General features: G+C 46.7%; 1 protein-coding gene across 1 annotated transcript; it reads left to right on the top strand.

Moving 5' to 3' along the window:
* Positions 1-1903: 1903 nt before the first annotated feature.
* Positions 1904-4798, top strand: LOC127293582 (LOB domain-containing protein 4). The gene is made up of 2 exons (XM_051323222.2): positions 1904-2565; positions 4178-4798. Exons 1-2 carry the CDS (start codon positions 2335-2337, stop codon positions 4517-4519), a joined length of 573 nt encoding a protein of 190 aa, XP_051179182.1. The 5' UTR covers positions 1904-2334; the 3' UTR covers positions 4520-4798.
* The last annotated feature ends 14585 nt before the right edge of the window (positions 4799-19383 follow it).

Raw genomic sequence — 19383 nt, 5'->3', positions numbered from 1 at the left:
CGACCTACTTATGCTTGGTTGTAGTTCTTTCTGCAGGGGTCTTCTCTCAAGGTTATGGGATGATGACATAGGGCTCCGGAGATCTTCATGGGTTATGGTGGTCTTAGGATGTTCTAGATGTTCTTGGTCCTTTGTGTTTGTGTTTCTCTGTGCTTGAAGGGTCAACAACTCTGTATCTTTTCGTGATATGAATGCAGAGAAATTCTCAAAAAAAAAGTCTATTATTTTATCAGATCAATCTATTGATTGAACTGGTTAAAGCATGCAATTTCAGAATGTCCAGCTCTCTGTAGAAATGTGCATGTAGCGATCGAGTGCATGTAACCTTGGCCGCTCGATCACATTGCTTTCTTCACGAGCAAGCAAGGCGGATGTGCTACGTGTACTGTGTGTGTGTGTGTGTCTGCAGCACAGGGGAAGAAAGGAGAAAAAGGTTCCGATACGGCGAATGCAAAGCTTGGATTAGTGTCTCCCAAAGCGCGGAGGAAGGACGCACGGCTAATCAAGTAGCCATCACCGCGGTCCGTCTCGCCATCGCGGCCGATCAGACAAAAAGATCCATTTCTGTTGACGCTGGGGGCGCCAGGGCCTGCCGCCTATCTTGTCCGACCCTCCTCTGTCCATCGTCCATTGACCAGCGAACCAATCGATCCATCTCCCAAAAGCTGTTCCTGATGGCTGATGCACATCTCTCAATCGAACGGACGCTGAAAGAAAGAAAGAGAAAAACATGGATCGGCTGACATTTTGATGTAGCATCAATTGTCGTTCGTCAGTGGTGTAAATCCACCGACAAAGCACTCTGTCGACACCACTATGCATCGGCTGTTCAGCAACAGCTCAGGCAAGCTCTCGAGGTCTTGGAAAAGATCTGGAGCTCTCTCTCTCTCGCAGAGGTAACTGGCTGCAGATTCAGTTGCTGCTGGCTGAGAGCAGGTCAGATCCCTTAAAATGCCCAACCCCGTAAAATAACCGCCGATATACGGGGTATGGCTCTATCCGGCCGTCTAGCAGACCCCGTAAAACAGGCCCCCCGCGTTAATTTTTTACAGTTTTGGCTACGGGGTGGCTTTTGGCCCCTTACTTCTACGGGGCGGGAGGCTGAATACAGGGTCAACCCCTCACTCGTGGCGCGCTGAACTTTCAGAAAATCGCGACGGTTGGAGCAGCCGGGCGCGTGTGCACCCGATGGCGTCGGAGCCGGCACGGGCGGGGAGCGTGCGAGGCGCGACGCGGTGCGAGCTGCAGCTGCGGGTGCAGCCAAGCCGGAGATGCAGGGACGCGCGGGCGTGGTGGAGCGGACGGAGCGATGGCGGGCGGACGAGCCATGGCGGGCGGGCGAGCGGTGGGCGGACGGAGCCATGGCGGGCGGCGAGCGGCGAGCGGCGGCGGGCTGTGGCGAGGTCGGGCGGGCGGAGCCGTGGCGGGCGAGGACGGGCGAGCGCGGCAGCGGCGGCGGGGGACGGGAGGCTGGCGGCGAAGGCGGCGGTGGGCGGGCAAGGTGGCCGGTGGCGGCGGGCAGCGTCGCGTGGGGCGGCGCGAGGCGGCGGCCGAAGCGGGGCAGGCCTGGGGCAGGGGCACGGGGTGGTTGGAGGAGGAAGAAGGAGAGGAGGAAGAAGAGGAAAAAGAAAAAAAAATGATTTGGTATATTCTAGGAATATACCCTTTTACAGTTTAGGGATACGGGGTCTGCTAGCTCGTCCGAGTTTTCGGCCGGCGAAAAAGCCCTCTACTCGCGTTTTAAGGGGTGAAAAAATACGGAACCTGTTAGACATGCTCTGAGGATAGCTAGGCAGTAAGTGTAATAGTTACACTTACTATTTGGGGTCATTCTCGCATAATTCAGCGTAAAAGCGCCTCGCCGAGACAAACAAACAGACAGACAGAAAAACACTGCAACAAACTACTCAATTACTAGCATGCGTGCCATTGCACTGAAACAAACGAGCAAGAAACAGACGGGGTGATCGGGGTCAAAGGCAAGGAGACATGATAGACAGTGGGTGCTGCTGTGCTGTGTGCTGGGTAGATATATGGAAGAGGCAGCAGCAGGGAGCAACTCATCATACAACAGCCGCGGCACGATCGAGCCTCAACTGCCGCTCCTCCTCCTCCTCCTCCTCTCGATCTTCTCAAAAAAGGCTTCCAACGCCACCACCTGCCCCCGTCCTGCCTACACTCGCACGTACTAGTATAACCAAGCTCGGAGGGGGCAGCGCTGCTGCACCCAGCACCCACCTACGTGCGTGCGCGCGCCGACGGTGCACTTCTTCCATCGTATCCTCCCTCCCGCTCTTCTAAATTTGGGGACGACAGCTCCTGCGGCGGGCAAGCATGAAGGACGTCGTCGTGGCGGTGGCGGACGGGAGGGCGACCGGCAAGCACGGACATGGCGGCATGGGTGGGTCTCCTTCGTCGACGCCACCCTGCGCGGCGTGCAAGATGCTGCGGCGCCGGTGCTCGCCGGGGTGCGTCTTCGCGCCCTACTTCCCCGCCGGGGAGCCGCACAGGTTCGCCTGCGTGCACAAGGTCTTCGGCGCCAGCAACATCAGCAAGCTCCTCCAGGTACCGCTCTCGCACGCCACCCTGCTGCTCCGTGCTTCCATACCACGCTATCTGCTCACTGCTATCCTACTCTGTTCCAAGCTCTGCCTCTCCCTGGAGATGGATTTCGTTGATTTTGTATCTTTCTTGCATTTTCATAACTCGTGAAATGCCGAGCAGGTGCAAATTTCCCCAATATGCGACCGAGTTTTCTAGCTTTTACCAAGACATGCAAACATGTTTGTAAAAAGAAGTAAAGAACCAATCATTTTTTATTTTTTGAAAAAATACATTTATCGATAAAGGGAATATATTAATAATATTGAGAGATACCGGCTCCTTTTCTGTTCATCTACTTCGGTTTGGCACCAATTGAAGATTCAGCGTGAGGTGGCTTTGCCAAAAACACCAACCTTCTTTGCATACACAATTAGCAAGTTTCGTTAGTTCGAACTGGAGAATTCACACCATGTGATGTCTAATCACAAAGATTTTTTTTGTTGTTCCCATCAGTCGGGCATGTGACTGATACTAAGTCCATTTTCGTTGTTCTTACAAGCACAACACAATCCATCTCTTTACAGTTTTATCTTGAACTGATTCCGCAGAGAACAATGAAGCCTTAAATTGATTAATGTGGCTGAAGTTCACTTCGCATATGCACATCCTTTGCTATGTTTGACTACAATCTGCATACGCATGCGTGAAGGTCCATGGCGCATGGACAACTTTCACTGCTCATTTGGGTCACCCATGTCCGGCCCCTGAAGAAAGGGAAAATTGGATCCATACCATTAAAAGATTTTGTGTGCAGTACATTTGCCACAAATAGCACGCTTCTTTGCATGCATAATTAGCAAGTTTCGTTAGTAGAGATTATCACCATGTGCTGTCTAATCACACAGAGATTGTTCTTGTTCTCATCATACATGCATATGGCCGATAATCCGTCCAATTTTGTTCTTACATTACATACACTTGCTTGACTGCACAGTCAGTCTCTCTCTACAGTTTGAAATCTTGAACTGATTCAGCAAAAAAAAAAACGAAACCTTCAAAGTTCAATTCGCATGTGCACTTTCTTTTCTATGTTTGACTACAATATGAGCTTCATGAAGCATGGGCAGCAGCATCCTACTTTCACTGCTCACTGGGCTCATCGATCCCTGTCCCTGAAGAAAGCAAACATGTGTAGCGCAGTGCATTTGAACCAGATCAAATAATTGGATTGCTCAAGGACATGCCTAGATACTAACTAGATTTTGCATTCTTTCATCAGTATGGACATGCCTAGTAGTTACTACAGTTAATAGTTTTTTATGAAATCGACAGAGCCACCAAGTAAAAGCTTCTAGTCCCATGTGATGGATAAACCATCCCAACAGCCAGTCACTAGTGTACGGCCTACTTCTCTCTTTGCGGCAGTCATCTTCAGACAAGCAATGCACACTAGCCATATTATCTCTGAAACTTTCGGCTGCATCAATCATGCAAGGATGATCTTTGTTCTGCCTTTAAATTTCTTGCGAATCACATGATATTTGTTTTCTTGGACTGACTCCAATTGTGCACGTGTGAGTTACCCTGTAGTAATATGAACTGACTGAAACAAGCTGCTGAACTGAATCTGCAGGAGGTGCCGGTGGAGCACCGTGGTGACGCGGTGAGCAGCCTGGTGTACGAGGCGAACGCGCGGATGAGGGACCCCATCTACGGCTGCGTGGGCGCCATCACGTCGTTGCAGCGGCAGGTGGAGTCGCTCCAGACCCAGCTCGCCCTGGCGCAGGCGGAGATGATCAGGCTCAGGATGGCCGAGGCTTGCGCCGCCGCGCGCCGCGGCGGCAATGGCAATGGAAGCAGCTCCGGCGGAGGCTCGCCGTCCTCCATGTCAGACTACAAGACCACGCCGGACCTTCATGTGGCCGTGGACCAGCACAACGTGATGGAGCTGGAGTACGCCACGTTATGGTACTAGACTGACCACACCGACGGGAGCTGTTGTTTTGGTTGGAGCCGGGCAACGGGGCAATCGTTTAGGGCTGATTTAGTGCATCATCAGGTGATGGTTTCGTGTCACTGATGGTTTGGTATATATAGCAGCAGTAGTAGTAAGTACATGGTGATCAAGGGGTTTTTGGCTGTCCAGAAGGTAGAGGGAACACTGCTACAAACAGACATTGGCGTGTGATTTGTGTTATCCATTTCAAGAACCTTGTTGCTGTTGAACTCTGCTGTGGAGATTCAGATTGGTTCATCCATGTTTGTCTTATCTCAGTTGTTCCATACGCAGATTGCAAGAATAGTGTTGATCAGATAGCTATTGCGGTACGGCTATCTCCTTTTCTACAATGTTACTTTCTCCGTTCATAAATACAAGATCAGTTACACCAAATAAAAACAAGATCAGTATGTTTTCATGTCAAAATTTGACAAATAAATATAAGTGACAAGTTATCCAAAATTATATCATCGAAAAGTTTTTAAAAATATGCATCCGATCATATATTTTTAGATGACATGTAACTCATATTTAGTTGGCTAAATTATTAGTCAAAGTTTATCTCGAAAAACAAAGTGATGTATTACCGGAGGGGGAGTATTTTGTTCATGCAAAGAGCAGAATAGAAAGTGCATCCTTTCAGTTGAAAACTAGATCAGGTAAGCATAGCATCTGAAGTTATCACGGGGTTTGAAATAGTTCAAGTCTTTTTTGTTGCAGTTATACAATGCTGGCTAAAGGTGGTGTACCAAAGAAAAAAGGTAGTATGTGTTTTCGAGACCTCCTTTGTTTCAACTTGGCTATGTTGACCCCTTTTATGTAAACCTGAATCCCTTTGTGCGCAAGTGCAAAATATTATCCTACATGAGACTTGTTCAATGCTGAACTGAAGAAGGGTTCTTCCTATACTTGGCAGAGTATTTGGACAGGTATACAAACTTTTAATAAGGGTTATATATGGAGAGTGGGGAATGGCGAGGACATCAACATCTGGGACAATCCATGGATCCCTACTAGCCCATCTAGGAAGATACTCGCACCTAGAGGGAAGACAGTGTACACAAAGGTAGATCTTGAAGGTCCCTTTGGAAGTTGGAATGATGGAAGACTTTGTATCGTGGAATCTCACAAAGAATGGTATTTTTTTCTGTACAATTTGGGTACTTTGCGGAGTGGGATCGTCAGAATGGACCAAAATTGATTACTACCAATGCTTTGGGCACATCAGATATTAATCTGGTTTGGCCTCGGCTGTGGAAGTTAAAATCTTCTGCTAAAATTAAAAAAGTTTCCCGACGGTTGCTACATCTGCATGGTGTCATCCCATGTAACAGCGTCTTCGCCAATAGATACATTATCTAGAGCAGTGTATGTCCTGCTTCTAAGATCCATTGCCAAGATACACATCATCTATTTTTTTTGAATGTTCTCGAATAAATAATATTTGGGAAAACCTTGGGATCTTGACTACTATTGAAGATGCATGTACGCACTGACCGGGTAGGGTCAGCGGTCCTCGAATTTTGGTGAGCAAAAATGATACGGATTTTTCATATATGGAGGACTTGGAATTTAAGGAATTGATCACTTTAGCTTGTTAGTATATGTGGTGGGAGCGGAGAAGAACTTCTCGAGAAGAAATAGTTCAGAACCCGGCTAGAAGCTCACAGGCGATATTGGCCATGGCAATGAATTTCTCCAAGTCGTGCAAGAGAGCCTTGGGCATCAGGCGGTACGGATGGAAAAAACCACCGCATGGGTGGGTAAAACTAAATGTTGATGCGGCCTACTCAGCGGATTATTTTGCAGGCGCAACGGGGGCTATACTCCGAGATGACCAAGGTATGTTTATAGTTGGATAATGTTGCGGGATTCCAAGTATAGCCGATATTGCCACCTGCGGAAGCAAGATCTGTTTGCGATGGTTTGTTACTTGCAGGGCAGGTGGGGTGCAACAATTTAGTCGTCAGTAGTGATTCTATGGATAATTCTGTGGAAGGTGGTGCATCTATCTATAAGGAATGCTCCTTGTTAGCTCGTAATTTTGCTAGTGTTAAGTTTTTCATAGTCCTAGGGAAAGCAATATTGTGGTCCATATGTTGGCCTTGTAAAGCGGAAGGATCCTAGAGTCAATTATTTGACATGAGGATCCGCCTCATTTTAGTATTGGCTCTTTAGAAAACGATGTAAACTTATTTGCTAATCAATAAAGTTTTCATGGTGACTTTCCCTCAACAAAAAAAGGAGAAAACGAGCAGGATTGAGGGGTAATCTAGGGAGAAGAGCAACAAACCTCACCCACGCCTTGCTTTTGATGAGAAACATTAAAAAATCATGACTTAATTAAGGGAATGGAGGGAGTTAGTGGTATCATAGTTAATAAGGAGAGATAGTGGTTGTATCTTAGCTAAGATACAACTCTTGCATGGAGTCAGAGGCAAAAAAGAGTTACTAGCCCAATCACATGCCTACATATAACCAAAATCATTAAATATAGAGAAAAATCTTAAAAAACAATCCATTGAAGAGGTTGTATCTTAAGTATTCTCTCCGGATCGGTTTAACGTGTGCGTACGCAGTTTAAGACAAACTTTGACAATTAATTTAGTCAATAAAATATAAATTTTATGTCTACAAAATTTATACCATTAGATTCATATTTTAAAAATCTTTCTAATGATATAATTTTTATGGCATATATTTTATATTTTATTGATTAAAATAATAGTTAAAGTAATTTTTTAAACTACATGCGCGCATGTTAAACCGATCCGGAGGGAGTATTTATTTTACCTACACTAATGCGCTAAGAGACCCTTCATTGTGAAAAGTCATTTCGTTCTCCAATAAAATTCGAATGTATGCATAATTTTCCATCCCTCTACAGTCGAGTAGCCATGCCAGTTCTACATGGTAATTTTATTTTGCTTGTCAGCGGTACGCAATGCAGAGACCAGTCGACGACCTACCAGGGATGGGTTTGTTTTGTTCGTCACTGGTATGGGTTACCAGCAACGGACTTTCTCTTTTGCGTCACGAGTGTTGTTGCGGCTATAAGCCTTATCCCAATAGTGTTGTCATAACGAATTCTTAGATGATTTTTCATTTTTTTGTATATAAATCCTAATGATATTTCAAAAACATGTGGTATCTTGCTCGAATATCATTATCGGATCAAAGGTTTGCAGCTTTGCCGAACAACACATTATCATATGCCTAAGAATTAGCGAAACTTTTGCTTTGTTTCAATGAAACTTGAATTTCAATTTCACTCACAAAATCATGAAGTTGCATAGTCAAGCCAGAATCAGCTTGTACATTGTAAGGGTATTTTACCCTTATCCATTATTTTGGTATCTATGACACCGTGCTAGAGTATTTGGACTAATACATGCCTACAAGATGACTTTCAGGTATTAGCCAAAGAGGTATGATGGTGTAGCAATGGAACAAAAGGCAACGGGAGACCCCCCCAATTCGACAAAAAATAAGCAAGTTTCTCAGAGCCGGGCCGGTCACATATCCGGTCGGACCGGCCCTGGCACCGGACAGCCCGGTCACCAACCGGACTCAGAACCGGTGCCATCCGGGCAAGTTCCAGTAAAGAAGAGAAGCTCTCCGGTGTGCGTCCGGTCACCAGCCCGGTTTAGAACCGGCTGCTCCGGTCCACGGCCCGGTCTGACCGGGCGCCAGACCGAGCGGCCCGGTCAGCAACCGGACTCTGCGCCTGTGACATCCGGGCGCCATCCAGTAAGCTCAGAAGCCTGCCCGGTCAAGTCCCGGTCCCAGCTCCGGTTGGAAACCGGCCGGCCCGGTCTGTGGCCCGGTCTGACCGGGCTGTGGACCGGCCTGTCCGACGCCAAATCCGGTTGACCGGGTTTCTCGAAGAATCTGCTGATGTGGCAAGTGACCAACGGCCGTATTTCGAAGAACACTATAAATAGGTCTTCTCCTACCTCTGAACAGTTAGGCACTACACTACAAGCTGTTCTTGAGCTCTCTCTCTCTTACTCCATTGTTAGAAACACCAAAAGCCTCAGATCTCCCTCCTCCTCCACCCAAACTCAAATCCCTCCGGGGAATCATTAGAGGAGGACCCGATCTACCGTTCTACCAAGCCAAATCTCATTCCCCCTTGTATTCATTGAGAAGCTTGCTTCCTAGGGTTCCTTGGAAACCCTAGGTAGGCAAGAGGAGTCCGGAAGCATCCGGGCTGTGGATTTGCTCCGGGCAAGATTGTGAAGGTTTGGAGGCTACCTCAAAGTCTACCACAAGTGAGTGAGCTATTCCTTCGTGGGATAGGCTCCGGAGAATAGGGTGAGCCTTCGTGGCGCGGGGAATCCTTCGTGGGACCTCCACTCCTCCAAACGTGACGTACCTTGTTGCAAAGCAAGGGAACACGGGAATACATCCTCGTCTCCGCGTGCTATCGGTTATCTCTAACCGAACTCCTTACTTGTGATTTAATCGCCCGTGAGAGCCTTCGTGCTCGAGTTAGTTGTATCCTCATATAGGTTGCTTCACCTAGTTTGCATTAGGCTCATCTTTATATTCCGCAAAGCCTAATATTGCAAAGAAAGAATTAAAATTTGTAGAAACCTATTCACCCCCTCTAGGTTTACCATCTCTATACTTTCAATTGGTATCGTAGCCTGGACTCTTATTAAGGGCTTCACCGCCTTAAGAGTGAGATGGATAAACTCTTCGAGGGTCTAGATGACGACTCTAACCTTTCGGTTAAAGAGATGAAATCTAGATTCTTGGCATATGATGCCGAGTAGAAGAAAAAGGAGGATGAGCTACAAAACCAAATGACAGAAATGACTGCCATGCTTAAGAACCTAATCAGGTGGAACTTCTAGTGGGGCTTCGGCCTCTAAGGAAACCTACCATGATGTTAACCATGACTATCCCGAAACACTTCACCCATGCCTCATATAAACCATAGTGGGACCGTTCCCCATTACGATGGAACTCACTTTCCACATTGGAAATCTGCTATGGAATCTCATATTCGCAGCTGCAGGTGTGGAGCTATGGGAGCTCATTGTTCATGGACATCGGGAGCCACAAGATCCTACTCGGTTGACCTCCACCGAGTTCTACAACCGTCAACTCAATGCATCCGCACGTGACAAGATTAGAAGTGGCATCAACCGCAAGCTTCTTGATCAAGTCGATGACATTGTCTCCGCTAAAGAGTTGTGGGATCGGATCGTAGTACTCCAAGAGGGAACCGATTTGATCCAATCAGCTCTCTATGAGACCGCAAAGCAAGAGGCCTACCGAGTTCATGATTCGAGATGGAGAATCCATATTCGATGCCTATGCTAGGCTTGGTGCTCTGAAAGTAAGGGTCAAGGGACTTGGTGTGAGAAGTACAATGACGGATTCGAGATGAACGAAGCCTTCATAAAATCCAAGGTCATTGCTATGATTGCCGTCAAACAAGAAGACTCCAACCTTGGACTCAACTTGCAAATCATGACCAAGAGTGCCGATCTCAACTCCGATGATCTAGTCTCCTATGTGGCCGCCAATGAAAGCATGGCCAAAGCCGGAAAGAGGCTCAAGGCAATGAACCGTGTTGATGAAGCCTCACACAACCATGAAGCGTCACACAACCTTGCTCTCAAAGCTAGAGCCGACCATGAAAGCAAAGAAGACTATGAGATTGAAGAAGATGAAGAGATGACTTCAACTAGTGACATTGCTACCGACTTTGCTTTCTTTGCCAAGAAGTACAAGGCAAAGTTCCCAATGCTCCTCAATGACAAGAAGAAGAAGAGAACTTGCTACAATTGTGATGAAGATAACCACTTTGCAAATGAGTGCCCTTATGAGAAAAGGGTAGACAAGCCAAAGTTCATCAAAGGGGTCAAGCCAAGATTGAAGCCGAACCCAATCAACGATCGGTACAAGAAGAACAAGGGAAGAGCTTTTGTTGGGGCCGAGTACTTGTCCGATGAAGAAGAGGAAGATGAGGAGAAGGAGGCCGGAGTGGCCGGTTTAGCTTACTCTAAGCCCGGGTCACTCTTCACATATGACTACTCCAAAGATTACTCCACGGAGAATGATGTTGGCTCTTCCTTCATGGCAAGAACAACTCAAGATGATGACTCCGATGACTCTCCCTCCTCTCCAATCATTGGCTCTTGTCTTATGGCAAGGGAAACCAAGGTAATGGAACCTCCACCTTCCCTATCTAGTGTTCTTGATGATGAAAACGAAAATCAAGAAGAATTAATTATGCTTAAGGAACTCTATGATGTTAGATGCACCCTTCGTGGTGAAGCTCTTGTCAAGTTTGATTTCTTGATGGACTCACTCAAAGAAAAGGATGAGTCCATTGAGGAATTAGAATATCAATTGAATGAGAAGGAACGGAGATTCAATCTCCTAAGACAAGAGCTAAAAACCGAAAGGTGCATATCTCAAAGGCCTTAAGCAACAAATTGAAACTTATGAACTTGATAAAGTTAAGGACCTAGAAACTATTGATAGGGCTCAATTATTGACCCAAGAGCTCAATGCTTCAAAGGAGGAACTTGAAGTTGCTCATGCTTCTCTCACTAGGGATCTTGACCACCTTGAAAGAGCTAACAAGCTTGTCAAGGATGAGCTCAAGAAACTTGGAGAGAATCATGATCTACTTCAAGAATCCTACAAAAAGGCTCTTGGATCAATGAAGGATCCCATTGATGTTGAAAAGATTGCTTGTTCCTCCATTTCCTTTACTAGTGAGCATGCTAAACTTGTTGAGGAACATGTTCGTTTACAAGAGGAACTTTCTTTGCATGTTGAGACCAATGCATATCTTGAGTCCTTGGTGACCAAATATGGTCTTGACTATCATCCTAATGAATCTTCTTGTGAGCAAGCATCTATTCTTGAGGAAAATGTTAGGCTAACAAAGGAACTTGCAAAGTTCACCACCGCCAAGAACAAGATGGGATTGGATGACCTCTTGAGTAAGCAAAGGTCAAACAATCAAAAGTATGGAATTGGATATACTCCCAAGTCCCACAAGAAGAACAACTACAAGAAGGAGAAACCCGCTCAAGATAAGAACAAGAAGGTCACTAACAATGGCAAAGCCTCAAAGGGCAAAGCCACTAGTGGTGCCATACGGGGCCAAACGATCACTATGCATTATTTGTTGATTATTATGGTGATGTCTATGCTAACTATGTTGGCCCTTCTAATGGCTATGCTTATAGAGAGTACTCAATTTGGGTACCAAAAGATATTGTTGCCATTGCAAAGGAACCCATTAATCGATGGGTTCCTAAATCCTCTACTTGATTTTGTAGGGGTATTCCTCCGGTGGTCCAAAATGGGTGTTTGATAGTGGATGCACCAATCATATGATCGGAGGAAAAGGTGTGCTTGATCAATTCATTGAAGATATCCACAAGAAGTCAAGCATTACCTTTGGTGACAACTCAAAGGGAAAGGTATTTGGGTATGGCAAGGTAGCAATCTCTAAGGACTTGTGCCTTGAGACGGTTATGCTTGTTGAACACCTTGGCTATAACTTACTTTCTATATATCATCTTGCTGATGCCGGGTACAATTCATATTTCACTAAATATTATGTGCAAGTCTTTAGGAGTGACAATCTCAAATTGGTCCTTGTTGGATTTGTGGAGAACAACCTTTATGTGGTTGACCTCTCAAAAGAGAGCCCCTCCTTCTCCACATGTCTAATGGCGGCCAAGCATGACGAAGGATGGTTGTGGCATCGCCGCCTTGGTCATGTTAACATGAGGAATCTTAAACAACTCCTAAAGGGTGAGCATATTGTGGGACTAACCGGTGTTTCTTTTGAGAAAGATCGTGTTTGTAGTGCATGTGTAGCCGGAAAGCAACTCAAGAAGAAGCATCCCATCAAGAGTATTGTTACCACATCTAGGCCTTTGGAGCTCCTTCATTTGGACCTCTTTGGGCCATCACACTATGATACTCTTGGTGGAAGCAAGTATGGACTTGTCATTGTTGATGATTACTCAAGATACTCTTGGGTCTTTCTCCTTAAGTCTAAGGACGAGACCCATAGAGAGTTCATCACCTTCGCCAAGAAAGCTCAACGTATGTATGAATCCGAGATCAAGGCAATTAGGACCGACAATGGCACCGAGTTCAAGAACTACACTATGCAAGAGTTTGTGGATGATGAGGGCATCAAGCATGAGTTTTCGGCGCCATACACCCCTCAACAAAACGGTGTTGTTGAAAGGAAGAACCGGACTATCATTGAGATGGCAAGAACCATGTTGAGTGAATTCAACTCACCCCACAACTTTTGGGGAGAAGCCATCTCTACGGCCGTCCACTACTCCAACCGGCTCTTCCTCCGTCCCCTCCACAACAAAACCCCATACGAGCTCCTTACCGGTAACAAGCCTAATGTCATGTATATTCGTGTCTTTGGATGCAAATGCCTTGTTAAGAACAACAAAGGAAAGCTCGGTAAATTTGAAACTAGAACCATAGAGGGTATATTTGTTGGATATGCGGAGAACTCTCGCGCCTATAGATACTACAACCGGTCCTCCGGGACTATTGAAGTATCTTGTGACGTGGTGTTCTTGGAGGATAATGGCTCCCAAGTGGAGCAAGTTGTTCCATGTGTTGCAGGTAATGATGTTGATCCATCTAGTGCCATCAAGCAAATGGGCATTGGACACATCCGGCCCATGGAGGTTCATAATGATGATCAAGATGATGGAGTAGATGTCTCAAGCACGCCACAAGTTGAGCCTAGCTCAACTCAAGCCGAAACATCAAGTGCAACTCAAGAACCACCCTCCACTCAAGATGAGTCTCAGTCCGAAGAACAAGAAGAAGATCCTCATTCCATGGAGCAAGATCATGATGACGATCAAGAAACATCCTCAACTCATGATCAAGCTCAAGTGGTCCCTCATGATCAAGTACTAGCAAGAGATGAATTCATTGATCATGAAGGAACCGTTCGGAAGATCAAGGCCGCTACAAGGGCAAGTGACATGAAAGTGGATCAAGTCCTTGGTAGCATCTCAAGAGGAGTGGTAACTCGTAGACACCATGCATTACTTATCACTTATTGTCAACATCATGCTTTTGTGTCTAGTTTTGAACCACTTAAGGTACATGAAGCCTTGGTCGATCCGGATTGGGTAATTGCCATGCAAGAAGAATTGGAGTGTTTCACTCGTAATGAAGTGTGGTCTCTAGTTGAGAGACCCAAGGATCATCGCATCAATGTCATTGGGACCAAATGGGTATTCAAGAACAAGCAAGATGAGAATGGCATTGTTATACGAAACAAAGCAAGGTTAGTGGCGCAAGGGTTTGCCCAAATAGAAGGTATGGATTTTGAGGATACCTTTGCGCCGGTAGCCCGTCTTGAAGCTATTCGTCTTTTGCTTGCATTTGCATCTTTCCACAATTTCAAATTATATCAAATGGATGTGAAAAGTGCATTTTTGAATGGTCCCCTAAAAGAAACCGCATATGTGGCTCAACCCCCGGGTTTCGAAGACCCATGCCGACCCAACCACGTGTATTTACTCCGTAAGGCACTCTACGGTCTCAAGCAAGCTCCACGTGCTTGGTATGAGTTCCTTAGGGATTTCTTACTACATGATGGGTTTTGCATGGGTACGGTCGATTCCACCCTTTTCACCAAGCGGGTTAAAGGGGGTGGCCTCTTCATATGTCAAATATATGTTGATGATATTATTTTTGGTGGAACTAACCCCAATCATAACAAAGCTTTTGAGCTATTGATGACTAGGAAATTTGAGATGTCCATGATGGGAGAGTTGAAGTTCTTTCTAGGCTTCCAAGTGAGGCAACTTGCAAAAGGCACCTTCATCTCTCAAGAAAAGTATGTGAAGGACATGCTCAAGAAATTCAACATGACCAATGCAAGTCCAATGAAGACACCCATGCCCGTAAAGGGGCAACTTGGTTCATGTGACGGTGAGAAGGATGTGGACATAAAAGGTATACCGCTCCATGATAGGATCCTTGCTCTACCTTTGTGCCTCTAGGCCGGATATCATGCTAAGTGTAGGGATGTGTGCTCGTTTTCAATCCGCTCCCAAGGAGAGCCATTTAGTGGCGGTCAAACGGATACTAAGATACCTTGTTCTCACTCCTACTCTCGGGCTATGGTATCCAAAGGGGTCAACCTTTGAACTCATTGGCTATTCGGATTCCGATTGGGCCGGTGATAAGGTTGATCGGAAGTCTACCTCCGGGGCTTGCCAATTTATTGGCCGGTCATTGGTGAGTTGGTCATCCAAGAAACAAAAACTCCACCGCCCTATCCACCGCCGAAGCCGAATACATATCCGCGGCATCTTGTTGCACTCAATTGTTATGGATGAAGCAAACCTTGAAAGACTATGGTGTGTCTCTTGGTACGGTGCCTCTTCTTTGTGACAATGAAAGTGCAATAAAGATCGCCAACAACCCGGTTCAACATTGTCGCACCAAACATATTGACATTCACCATCACTTCCTACGTGATCATGTTGCCAATAAGGATATTGATCTCACTCATGTGGGAACAACCTACCAATTGGCGGATATTTTCACTAAGCCTTTGGATGAAGCCCGCTTTGTTAACTTGAGAGGAGAACTTGGTATTCTTGATCCTAAAAACTTGGATTGATTAACTTCTTGCACTATATTCTTGCATTTATCTTGCTATCTAGCTTAGAGGCATAGCACATATGGGGATAGTCATTCTACCATATCTTGGTATGATGCATACCTATGTGTGCAACATAAATAGACCCAATGTCATTATATGGACCCAAGCATGTCTCTTCGAGGTCTCATGACATTTGCACTTTCACATAGGGGGAGTAATCCCCCGCCCCTCATTGAGCCTTCATTACAACTTGATTTGACTATATAAGGCCAAATGATTTTATTGCAAAAACTATTTCAAAATGCTCTTATGATTCTTGATATACTTCGAATCATGCCCATTGTAGCTATTTGTATCTTGTTTGCATTTTCACTCCAATGGGTATGCCTAGAAACTTTGTGTTTTCCAATCCCATGTCTATGCTCATCTCATCATCATCTATCTATCTATATGTACATGTCATCATATGAGCACTCACACACATTTACACAAAGAATAGGGGCAAAACGAGGCAAAATGACACATTTTTGGGAAAATTGACTCTGGCCGGTCAGCAGCCCGGTCGGACCGGCTTTGTGCGCCGGATCGTCCGGTCAGCAGCCCGATCGGCAGGCGCCCGACCGGCCGTGCGGGCTGTTATGTTTTGGAGAGGATACCCCTTGGGGATCTTCTTCCTCATTATCCCCCACCTCTCAAACCTCCATGGCCGCCGCCTCCACCATCCCCACCACACCCTAGGCACTTCCCACCACTAGATTCTCCCCAAACTTCACACAACCATAGATCGGGATCTCTCAAGCACCTTCACCAAAGGATTTGGTCCCTCTCAAGCTAGTTTGGGAGATCGTGGGGATTTGGTCCTCAAGCCTTCTTCACGAGTTCTTCTTGCTCACTTGGGCCAAGAGGACAATGTCTTCGGGTAAATCTTTCTCCCTATCCCTCTCCCTCTTGCTTTCCCTCTCCCATTGCCCATTTTTGAGGAAAGTTGCGAAAAGTTAGGGTTAGGGTTAGGGTTAGTAAGTCCTCATGCCACCTAGAGTGTCACACCCCTCCTATGCACATTGTTCACTCTCCTGGTATAATCTATGTTCAAGTTTGAGAGTTTTGCATGATTTTATGTCGAATTTCTGGGCAAACATCACAACTCAGCATGACCCGGTCTACAGCCCGGTCAACCGGCCTCTCGACCGGCTGGTCCGGCGCACTGCCCGGTCAATCGGATGGCCAACCGGCTCGTCCGGTCTGTCGTCCGGTCGGACCGGCCCCTGCGCCGGCTCGCCCAGCTTTTTCGCATGATCTCGTCGAGACACTTGAATATAGGCTATGCTTTTGGCTTCCTCGCATATGCTGATGACATGTACACTTACCTCTTTGCTATCCTCGCCCTATTTTGCTGATTCACAAGTGATGAATGGACTGATGCGGACCTTGGCCCTGTTGCCAAGAGAGGGAGGCGCTCCGGGGTTCCACCACGGCGCTCTACTGGTCGTGCTCCTCAGACTACGGGTGGCAGCTCAACTGGAGGCCGAATCAAGAAATCTGCCAATAAGAGGAAAGATAAACGGGCGACACGGGATGGTGAGGAGGTACGCCAGATTTCCATGTTGGTGATGTGCATATTGGGGCATGGAGAAGACTCAGAGAGTCCAACCCCTATCGCTTTGAGGAACCCACTTACACAGGGGGAGATCAATTTTTCTGGACCAACACACAGCAAGCCATGTGGGATGACTTCTATAACTCCCGCGAGCACATGAAGAAAGGCACCATTGTTATGCCCAAGGCCATCAAGGATGTCATTGGAATGTATGAAGCCACCAAGTTTCGCTTTGTGGTTGCGACCTTGAGGCGGATGGGGTTGTATGATCTTATGTGCTTGACACCTACTGATGGGTGCTATTGTCCAACCTTGGTGAGACAGGTTCCACCGCAGTCTTTTTCCATGATGATGCAGCTCGGACTATGACTTGGATGACTGGCAAACAGAAATACAGTTGCAACTATCTTGATTTCTGTGAAGCTTTGGGGTTTGGTGGAGGGCGTGCTTCTGGTTTCAAGATATATTCTCAGCAGAAGTTCAACCGTGGGGACATTGCCGGTTGCTATCCGCCGGAACCCACACCTGGACCTCCCACCATCTCTGGGATGTACTACTCCTACCTCTTACTTGCCAAGCTATTCCGTGAGACTCTCATCAGCAAGTCCGGCGATACAAGTGAATGCCGTGCATATCATCTGAACTTGATGTACTACTGTCAACCTGAGCACCGGCAACTTATTGATGGCTGTGATCTCATCTACTGTGAGTTACGGCGCTGTGTTCGCGAGAGGTTGACTCCTAATCTTGCCCAGTACGTTCAGCTGCTCATCAACAAGGTTGTGCCCGCACCTCTCAATACTCTAGGTGAGCGGGTCAGGATGGAAGCTTTCAAAGTACCTGCCCAAGGTGATATCCCGGATGTTCCTGAAATGATGCCTTCTGAGCGCCGGTCCAAGGCACGCCATGACCATGCTAGCTCCAGCTCCTCTCGTCGCCCACAGCATGGTGTCGCACGGTTCTTCTCTTGCTTATGGCAGATGTGCAAAAATACAAATGATGTTGCACATCAAAGTCTCTCTTTGAACCAAGAGACAAGAAGGCGCCAAAATGAGTTCATGGCTGCTAGGAATGTGCCTATCCCTCCTCCTGGCCCTGAGTTGGAGCCTGTTCACGCACCAAACTGGGAGATGCCTCTTCTTTCTGATGAGATGTTCCAGAACTTTGATCCTTCTCTGTACTTTGGTGGTCCTACTCCTAGATTTGCTCGTGCACCTCCTGCTGATGATGATGATGAAGAGGATGAAGGTAATGAGGATGATGATGAAGAGGATGACGATGACGAGGATGACGATGGGGATGGTGATGGCAACTCTCCATCCGCGGGGCCCCATTTCTATTGACGGGACGCTAGCATCTCTCCTTTTTTTTTTCTTCGCCTTTTTGGTGTTCCGATGCCAAAGGGGGAGAAGAGAGTAGAGCCTAGAATTACGGGGTTCTTTCGTTGTCACAAGCCATGGGAGTTGCTTTATTTGGATTTTATATGGCTTGTGCGTATTTGCTTTGATTTCTCAAGAACCATTTGCTACTTTGAATAATTCATGTATGGATATGTATGGACGACTATTATGTGTGCTACTCTATGTTAGGATAATCATGCTTTATGGATAATCATGCTTTATGCTTATATATGTTGATATACTTGTCCATACCATGCTTGTTTCCTAAAGATATTGGGGGAGCTTCTCATATTCCACAAATGGTGCACTTTGCATTCAAACGCAAATTCTCCAAGTGCACACATTATGGGGGAGCTGTCGTAATATCTTATATGGAATCAAGGTTTAGAGCTTATCATAATATCTATATGTTACTCTAGCTCGGTTTGTCATCGTATACCAAAAAGGGGGAGATTGTAAGGGTATTTTACCCTTATCCATTATTTTGGTATCTATGACACCGTGCTAGAGTATTTGGACTAATACATGCCTACAAGATGACTTTCAGGTATTAGCCAAAGAGGTATGATGGTGTAGCAATGGAACAAAAGGCAACGGGAGACCCCCCCAATTCGACGAAAAATAAGCAAGTTTCTCAGAGCCTGGCCGGTCACATATCCGGTCGGACCGGCCCTGGCACCGGACAGCCCGGTCACCAACCGGACTCAGAACCGGTGCCATCCGGGCAAGTTCCAGTAAAGAAGAGAAGCTCTCCGGTGTGCGTCCGGTCACCAGCCCGGTTTAGAACCGGCTGCTCCGGTCCACGGCCCGGTCTGACCGGGCGCCAGACCGAGCGGCCCGGTCAAGAATCGGACTCTGCTGTGACATCCGGGCGCCATCCAGTAAGCTCAGAAGCCTGCCCGGTCAAGTCCCGGTCCCAGCTCCGGTTGGAAACCGGCCGGCCCGGTCTGTGGCCCGGTCTGACCGGGCTGTGGACCGGCCTGTCCGGCGCCAAATCCGGTTGACCGGGTTTCTAGAAGAATCTGCTGATGTGGCAAGTGACCAACGGCCGTATTTCGAAGAACACTATAAATAGGTCTTCTCCTACCTCTGAACAGTTAGGCACTACACTACAAGCTGTTCTTGAGCTCTCTCTCTCTTACTCCATTGTTAGAAACACCAAAAGCCTCAGATCTCCCTCCTCCTCCACCCAAAC

The sequence above is a fragment of the Lolium perenne genome, chromosome 4 (assembly GCF_019359855.2).
Source record: "Lolium perenne isolate Kyuss_39 chromosome 4, Kyuss_2.0, whole genome shotgun sequence".
Classification (NCBI taxonomy): Eukaryota; Viridiplantae; Streptophyta; class Magnoliopsida; order Poales; family Poaceae; genus Lolium; species Lolium perenne.
The sequence above is the reverse complement of the archived record's forward strand: the minus strand, read 5'-3'. Positions and strand labels throughout refer to the sequence as shown.